Here is a 9,367-nt window from a genome sequence, read left to right as displayed (position 1 = left end):
CTATCTGAGTCGCGCATGCGTAGTAGTTACCGGATCGTAGTCGCTTGCTTCACTTTGCGACACTGTTACAACGAGCCAGGTAATCCACCAAGGTTTATGATGTTAAGCTTCATGTTTATTGAATTATTAGTTAAGCAGTTCATTCATTACTAGTAAAAAGTAATACAAAATAGCCCCATATGTTGACGTTGAGCCTTATGCTGTTAACCGTTTACAACACAATTAAATATAACATTAAATGTACCCGTATTATGTGTTAAGACCAGCCCCATATGTTGACGTTGAGCCTTATGCTGTTAACCGTTTACAAAATTATAAAACATTACGTTAAATAAACCTACATTATGCGTTAAGACAAGCCAGATATGTTGATATTGAGCCTTCTGCCGTAAACCGTTTGTGTTTGAGCATGCGCGATGTGTGGTACTCAGATAGGGCAGCCTACTCTGATAGGGCAGCGACAGTTGTGCTCACGGTTCCTTGGATTCCGATGAACATCAACATCCACTGTTATGCAACGCATCTGGTAGTGACAACGGGCTTTGGCTTCGACGTCACATTTGTGGTCGGAAGGTCCCAGCGTCTAACCTCTTAACCAGACATCTGTAAACAGACGAGAGAATATGGATGACGACGTGTTGACAACTTTGAAAATATTAATTATCGGAGAAAGCGGTGTTGGGAAGTCGAGGTAACAAGTTAAATATTTTATTATGAAGAGCTTTTGACATGCCAAACATTGCCAGAACAACGGAGCTATCTGCTAGCTGGTTAGCTAGCTAGCTTGACTACTGTCCTGGTAGCTGATACCAATCGTTGGCTAGGAAATTCCATAGTCCTTAGACGAGTGGCTTCACGCATGCCGTAGGCTAAATAGCCTGACAGTCAGTTCAACAGTTACATACGTGTCTCATTTCCACCGACATTCCATCAGATAAGTCCTCGAATTACTTGATAGGGTTATGCAACAGTTTATACGAGAGTTAGCTAGCTGTTCTGGCTTGACTTAGCTTAGCTACCTTGCAAGCGTACTCGGGCTCTGCTCCTTTTGTCCTCCGGGCATCAGAACCAAGGGCTAACTTGTTTAGAAAGTTCGCTGTCTGTTATTGGCCTCGTTTTGCGAAGTCATAAACTGTATGATGTATGTAATTGGAATGTTTACCTTGACATTGGCGGAAGTTAAAGTTTTTGTAGCCCAATGATAAACTTAGCTGGAAATTATGTGGCAACAACCCAAGACAGAATAAACTATCTGTGTTCCAATTATGATATTTTGTAACCAACCAGGTATCAATAAGTTACCTAGCCAATTCGATACTTCTTAGAGATCTGATTAAATTGATTAAAAACTGACATCAAAACAAATAGTGGACGTTTAAGCTAATTTTGTTCCAAAACAATGAAGGGGTCCTTTATAATAAAACAAAAAAAAAAACATTTCTTGACAGTTGCTCAGCAATTGGTATAGTCATTCACTTCGCTAAACCTCGCTGCCCGTCTTCTTTTCAACAGTCTTCTTCTAAGATTTACTGATGACACCTTTGACGAAGAGTTAGCTGCAACTATTGGTAAGTTCAGAATTAATGTACACACAGCCTTTTTAAATCAGATCACAGGAAAGAACAACGTGGCCTTAATATGGTTGTAAATGAAGTCATTCCCAGGGAAAGATATGAGGTAATACTTGTTAATGTGGCTCATGACATAGGGCTGAAACCGGACCAGGTGTGGACAGAGATAAGAAGAATTCAATTCAAATGCAATATTTGTCGTTTGTACAGGTGTGGACTTCAAAGTGAAAACAATCGCGATAGATGGGAACAGGGCAAAACTGGCAATATGGGTAAGTATTTCATATCTTCCAGAACTAACGAGGCACTTAGCTGTCTGTCAATCGGATGATATCAACCATGTGCTGTGTGTTGAGCAATAGGTACCACATTCCATACACCTTCCTTTACTGGCATTAGAGGGCGCCAAAACACAGTGTTTCACTCTTCATGGCTCATTCTTTGGGCGGATAAGGTCCATAGTAGATCGTTTCTGACACACTAGATTTCACATCTGACAGCTTCTCTAATTTTACAAATCAGCTTCTGTATTGCTTTACATTTAATAACAACTGTCATGGCAAAGTGGTAAGTGGATTCAGGGTCTGTTCAGACACTGTTCCTGGGTTTTTTTTGGGGGGGATTGTCAACAATACAATTTCTACAGTACAATTTTACAGCATTGTCAAAAGATTACTTTTGCTTATTTAGATGCACATTTATATGCATTATCATTTTAGAACTAATTCTCCATCTGTTGCGTAACATGGCTGATTTGCAGGACACAGCAGGACAGGAGAGGTTTAGGACTTTGACTCCAAGCTACTATCGGGGCGCACAAGGAGTCATTTTGGGTGAGCTCAGTTCTGACATGGTCCACTCAATCACAGTCTGTTTGGAAATATAATTTAAACCTGTCAGACACATACACCCGTGGAAAAAATTAAGAGACCACTTCAAAATGATCAGTTTCTCTGGTTTTACAATGTATTGGTATGTGTTAAAGTAAAATGAACATTTCAGTTTTATTCTATAAACTACTGACAACATTCCTACCAAATTTCAAATAAAAATATTGTCATTTAGAGCATTTATTTGCAGAAAAATGACAATTGGTCAAAATAGCAAAAAAGATGCATTGTTTTCAGATCTCGAATAATGCAAAGAAAACAAGTTCTTATTCATTTTTAAACAACACAATACTATTGTTTTAATTTAGGAAGAGTTCAGAAATCAATATCTGGTGGAGTAACCTTGATTTATAATCACAGCTTTCATGTGTCTTGGCATGCTCTCCACTAGTCTTTCACTTTACTGTTGGGTGACTTTATAATAATAATAATAATAATAATTCATTTTATTTTTAAAGCACTTTTCATTCAAAGGAATCTCAGAGTGCCTGAGATAGTATAGTGCCTATACTACTCCTCGCGTGAAAAGCAGCTCGGCTTTGTTTGATGGCTTGTGACCTTCCATTTTCCTCTTGATCACATTCCACAGGTTTTTAATGGTATTCAGGTCTGGAGATTGGGCTAGCCATGACAGGGTCCTAATGTGGTGGTCCTTCATCCACACCTTCACTGACATGGTTATGTGGCATGGAGCATTATCTTTCTGGAAAAAACACTCCTCAGAGTTGGGGAACATTGTCAGAGCAAAAGGAAGCAAGTTTTCTTCCAGGACAACTTTGTACTTGGCTTAATTCATGTGTCCTTCACAAAGACAAATCTGCCCGATTCCAGCCGTGCTGAAGCACCCTCACATCATCACCGATCCTCCACCAAATTTCACAGTAGGTGCAAGACACTGTGGCTTGTAGGCCTCTCCTGGTCTCCGTGTTATCATCAGACGACCATGTGTTGGGCAAAGTTGAAAATTGGACTCATCAGAGAAGATGACCTCCAGTTCTCTTTGGTTCAATCCTTATGGCCTCTTGCTAACCTCAGCCAGGCAAAGTACACCGTTGTCCTGCAAGAAAAACTTGCTTCCTTTTGCTCTGACAATGTTCTGCAACTATGTGGAGTGTTTTTTCCAGCAGAACAATGCTCCATGCCACACAGCCAGGTCAGTGAAGGTGTGGATGAAGGACCACCACATCAGGACCCTGTCATGGCCAGCCCTATTCCCAGACCTGAATCCCATTAAAAACCTCTGGATTATGATCAAGAGGAAGATGGACGGTCAAAAGCCATCAAACAAAGCCGAGCTGCTTGAATTTTTGCGCCAGGAGTAGTATAAAGTCACCCAACGGCAAGGTGAAAGACTGGTGGAGAGCATGCCGAGACACATGAAAGCTGTGATTGTAAATCAAGGTTATTCCACCAAATATTGATTTCTGAACCCTTCCTAAGATAAAACATTAGTATTGTGTTGTTTAAAAATTAATAAGAACTTGTTTTCTGCATCTATTTTGACCAATTGTCATTTTTCTGCAAATAAATGCTCTAAATGACAATATTTTTGTTTGAAATTTGGAAGGAATGTTGTCAGTAGGTTATAGAATGAAACACAAATGTTCATTTTACTTTAACACATACCAATAAATAGTAAAACCAGATAAACTGATAATTTTGAAGTGGTCTCTTAATTTTTTCCGCGGCTGTATGTGTGGCATTAATTCCTTTGTCAAGCTGCAAGTAGGTTTAGTGACATACAGCAGTGATGTAATGTAATTTGGTTCACATTGATACCATCAGTGTATGATCTTATATAATTCAGTAAATTAACCCTAACTTCAAACTTTGTTGTTTCCTCCAGTTCATGTAGACGCATACACATTTAATTGTTTGGCTGACACCCAGACTGCTTTGAGACTGCTGATATTTACTTCTGCAGATATAGGGCTTTCATCTCATTTTAGAAAGTGTTGAATTGTTTGTCAGCAGATTGTCCGATAGCTAAGCAAAGATACTATTGGGTTGATAAAATAAGGTTTTGAATAGAAAACAATTGACGAATAAAATTGGCTCATTCTTTGAACAAAGGACCAGATAAAGTGAGAAGAGGCTCCATTTAGTGCCTACCCCATTTGGGATGTTTTTCTTTAGGGAAGGAAAAAAATGACTCCATATTTAGATCGCCGAATTTCATGAACAGCTTAAGCCAGACACAAGATTCAAAACCTCAGCGGTCTATCGTTATTAGGTAATTGTAGTGCATGTCTGAAGCTGCTTCTCCTTGGCAGTTTGTTTCCTTAGGACTGAAATGAATATTCAAGATTTCAGGAGGCATGAGCCAACTATCTGCATATTTGATGCCAGCCAGCAGACCTGCACTGCTACTCGCACTCTCTCTGACTTTCTGTTCAACCATATTTAGTCTGACATCAAACTAGAAGAATTCCTAATGTTTTCTGAGGTCTCACTGTAGTTGCCTTCTCTCTCGTAGTGTATGATGTTTCAAAGCGGGACACTTTCACCCGACTGGAAAACTGGCTAAATGAACTGGAGACGTACTGTACACGTAATGACCTTGTGAAAATGCTTGTTGGGAACAAGATAGATAAGGTATGTTCCATTGTTTTAGCTTTTTACTATGTCCCTTCGAAGTAAAGTAAGTTTGGACATCATATACTGTGGGACACTTCTATGATCGTGACTCCCCTTTTTTTTTTTTGGTCTTAGGACAATCGGGAAGTTGACAGAAATGAAGGCCTTAAGTTTGCACGGAAGCATTCAATGCTGTTTATAGGTGAGTGTGTCCTTTCAGGAAGCGCATTGCATGTGCAGAAGGAATTCTGTTTTTTAAAAGATTGTTCCTTGCTTGTTTAAAAAAAAAGTGTTTTCATGTAAGTTGATTAATGGCTCATGGATAAAAAATAATCACAGGTCTCAGTTATTTAAGGGCAAATAAGTATACGCCTGCCTAGACTCCAAGTTTAGAGCTGAGCGCTGATTACATGCTAGTTAAAACCAGTCATTACATTGTTTTGCTGCATGCCCTCTTTTTCCATTGTCATGTTTAAACGGCCAGCCCTGACATGAGCTGTCGTGTTGTCACACAACATTAATGTTTCCTTTCACAGAGTTTGTCATCATGCCTCATCCCTTATTTACTTTTTGCATTACATATGTCTGTTTGTTCACACTCTTTCCTGAAGTCTCAGTCAGCGCGTCAGTGCAGAGTCAAGGCTCTTTTTCCGAATATAGTCAGATATAACAGTTCCACATTTACATTCATTTCAACTGCTTGCATTTTCATCAGTGTGCGGCCAAGAGCTAACTTCCAGTAGTTTTAGTCCATTCCCTCAGTTTGGAGTGTCATGTCTATTCCCTCACTTCGGAAGGTCATGTCCATTCCCTCATCTCACAAACGTGCCGTATGCTCATGTTCAAGTTGGTAGGATGAAACGTGTACCCCTCTTACTCTCTGTCCCCACAAATATACATTCAGGTACATGAGTGTCTGTTTATCCTTCTTCATCTTCATCCTTCTCTCTCTTTCTTCAGAGGCAAGTGCTAAGACATGTGACGGCGTACAGTGTGCCTTCGAGGAGCTGGTGGAGAAGATCCTGCAGACCCCGGGCCTGTGGGAGAGCAGCGTGCAGAGCCAAGGCGTGCGCCTGGACCAGGGCCAGCACGCCGGCGGGGGCGGGGGCAGCTGCGGGGGGTACTGCTCTGTCCTCTAACCACTAGCCAGCCCCCACCTCCACCCAAAAAAAGACAACTAAGACGGAACGCGCGTAGCCTCTCTGCTCCCTCCTTCCCCTTCAGCGAGTCGAGAGGGTCCGCTCCCTCAGAAGCTTAGTGCAGAGGGACTCAACTGTTTGCACACTCTACACCTTGCACATCATGTTGTATGGGCCGTGTCTAATGTACTTTCTCTTTTATCTGTGTTATTTAAAAACAAAACAAGGCTTCTTGTTATTCCATGATCCTGTGGGATGCTCAATCTTAAATATATCATGTACAATGTAGTTGCAGTTCACTTTCTGTGTCTGCAATATCACCTGTGGACAGCGCGGTGGGTTCATCTCCTGTGTCTCTTCTACATGCAGCCTTTACCATCCAGTCCAGAGGCCAATAAGAGGGGATGGGGAGGCAGTAGACAGGAATCTTTAGGTCAGCTGACATTACTGCAGAGATATATGTACTCATTGACTATAATAGAACCTGCTTTTCATCCTTTTTATGTATTGCTTATCATTGCTTCTCTCAGCATTGGAAGGCATTGCCTTATGTCTGTGTACTTTGCCTGTTCTCTCTGGACTTTTAATCAGTAGGTGTTATAATCAGCACTACTTTTCTAAGCAATCACAGAAACCTGCTGTCTTGTATTCGGCTTTAAGAACGAGCCACTTGGATTTTGCCGAGCATGCCTCTTATGTCAGATCTAAAGCATTTTTTTCTTCCAACAGTGTTTGTTTTGAAACTTCTCATTTCTTGCTCTGCTTGACAAGGAACTGTAGATAAAGTATGACAAAAAATACCTCTGGCAGGCCATATAGGGAAAGACATTGGACTTCAGAGCTCATGCCCCAAGCGTACAGTTTTATGGAAGAAGGCAAGCATCCAAATATTTGTGTTCACAACAAAAGCCTTCCTTGTCGTAGGGTATAGGTCTCCACATCTCATACTTAATTCATACTCCATAAATTGGCATAATATCACTTTAATCTGTTGAGTTAAGAGAAAATAATTTGAATGTAGTTGTTTTTGCTCATTTGCAAATCCTGCTTAAAGCAATATTCTCTGTTGGTGACCTTTATTGTTTGAATTGTCTCCATCCATACTTGACTCTTGAAAACAATTATGCCTTAATATCTGACTGTGACATGATAATCTGTGTATCACTTGGGCCACTTTTCTTTTGTTATTCAGCAGAATCCGCATGCATCAGAAAGGTGGTAGATCGAGGAAGTAGATAAGTGAGGTGATATTAGTTTTTCCCTGTTAAAACAGATTATTGATCTGTCTTTTGCCTCACTGAGCAGTTTGGACAAAAATGGAGGCAATTGTAATTGCTGGTTTTCTGGCCAATGCTGTAATACTTTGCCTTGGTCCATAAAAAAAAAAAAAAAGGTATTGATTGAACCATTCCTGTATTTGGGTGTGGCTTGTCAGATGTAAGACTGTGTGCGGGAACACTAAATCAGCTCTTTTACTTTGCAATAAAACATGTTGATGTTCACCAGGTAGTTGTAATTACTCTTGGTACTGTTGGATATTGTTGTATGCTGTTTCATGATAAGTGATATGTAATGCAACTCTTCATCCCTAAGATGCCTGAAAATAGCTTGGCGATTAGTTGCTGTGCTGTTGAACCTTTTGGGCTGCTTTTTATGTGAAGGTTCGAAAAACACTATTCAGTTACTAACATAACAAACAGTGCCATCCCTGTTCATGCTTATAATTCTTTCCAGACCTTTCATTTCTGACAAGGCACAGTCAGAGAACACTTTTCTTTTTCGTTTGTCTTTTTAGAAAAAAGAGAAACAATCTCCTATGGTTAACGCTGACCTAACAGATAAAATACTGTCGATAGCTACACTGATTCATTCACATTTAATATACAGTGCCCTCCACAAATATTGGCAACCCAGATGAATATGAGCTAAACATGCTATACAAAAATATGTCTGCTGTTAATCCTCTTGGTTTTTCACTCAAAATATTCACAAAAATCTTACCTTTTCGTTGAAGTAAAATTATTGAAAGAAAAAAAAAACTGTTGACATTAATAAATATTTTTCCTCAAAACACAATTATTGGCACCCCTAGAAAAATCTTTAATTAAAATTTAACTGAAGTATATTTCAAGTCATATTTTGCATTTTTAAGTTGATAAGGAACTCTTATGAGCTCAACCATGACTGGCGTACAAATATGAGGTGACACAGGTCAAATTCCATTAGTCATTCATCACTATGAGAAAGACCCAAATAACACAATGACGATTTGCGACGAAAAGTTGTTGAGCTGCACAAATCAAGAAATGGACACAAGAAAATCTCTAAACAGTTGAAAATACCCATTTCCACTATCATGGAAATAATTAAAAAGTTTAAAGCGACAGGAGATGTTAAAAATCAGCCTGGAGGACCTGTGGAGCAAATGACGCCAATCACTTTCATATCTTCTGGGATTGCCCAGTACTAACTTCATACTGGCGAGGGGGTGAATACTTATGCAATCACTTATTTTCATTACATATTTTTATTTAATTTACATAACTGTGTAGAAATCTGTTTTCACTTTGACATTAAAGAGAGCTATTTTGTGATTTTTTTTGTCCAAAAAGCCAACTTATATTGACCATGACTGATTTATAAAAGCCATAAAAAGGTAAAACATCCAAGGGGGTAAATACTTATGCAAGGTACTGTATATATGCTTGTCCTTTTTCTTTTTCTTTTTATTTAATCTCTCTCAGAGAGGCATAGTGAAACTCCCCCTTGTTTGAACTGTTCTTATTGTTAAAATAAAAAAATGGGCCTGGAAAGAAAACTTATTGATATGAGGTAGTGACACAGATGAAAAATCCTTGTAGTTATATTTTTGTATTTGTCCTTTTTTTCCCTTTTTATTGTGTTTTGTTTTTCCTATTTATCAGGCACCTGTAAATCATAAGAGAAACTATGTAAAACGAAAAGTATCCTACAATGTTTGAAACCTGTTGGCCTCAATAAAGATACAATAAAAAAAATGAGCCTGGAAGAGGACGTGTCTGTACATTGACCCCACGCACCGTGAGGGAGATGGTTCTACTGGCAAAATAATCTCCAAGGATCACAGCTGGAGAATTGTAGAGGTTAGTTGAGTCTAGGGGTCAGAAAGTCTCCAAAACTACCATCAGACGCCACCTCACCACAAGTTGTT

The 9,367-nt window shown here is 39.3% G+C and overlaps 1 protein-coding gene across 1 annotated transcript; it reads left to right on the top strand.

Annotated features, from left to right (window-relative positions):
• Positions 1-511: 511 nt before the first annotated feature.
• LOC308364135 (ras-related protein Rab-18-B) lies at positions 512-7,679 on the top strand. The gene is made up of 7 exons (XM_080837150.1): positions 512-691; positions 1,513-1,568; positions 1,782-1,843; positions 2,332-2,404; positions 4,938-5,056; positions 5,174-5,240; positions 5,999-7,679. Exons 1-7 carry the CDS (start codon positions 624-626, stop codon positions 6,175-6,177), a joined length of 624 nt encoding a protein of 207 aa, XP_080693276.1. The 5' UTR covers positions 512-623; the 3' UTR covers positions 6,178-7,679.
• Positions 7,680-9,367: the final 1,688 nt, after the last annotated feature.

Source organism: Sprattus sprattus (assembly GCF_963457725.1).
Source record: "Sprattus sprattus genome assembly, chromosome: 4".
NCBI lineage: Eukaryota > Metazoa > Chordata > Actinopteri > Clupeiformes > Clupeidae > Sprattus > Sprattus sprattus.
Note: the sequence above shows the minus strand (reverse complement) of the source record. Positions and strands in the feature narration are given on the sequence as shown.

Bases quoted from the DNA above. Each gene is read 5' to 3' on its own strand.
- LOC308364135 (XM_080837150.1), top strand. From the start codon at position 624: ATGGATGACGACGTGTTGACAACTTTGAAAATATTAATTATCGGAGAA. The intron at 1,844-2,331 runs GTAAGTATTTCA...GCTGATTTGCAG, and splicing joins GGGCAAAACTGGCAATATGG to GACACAGCAGGACAGGAGAG. The intron at 5,241-5,998 runs GTGAGTGTGTCC...CTCTTTCTTCAG, and splicing joins GCATTCAATGCTGTTTATAG to AGGCAAGTGCTAAGACATGT.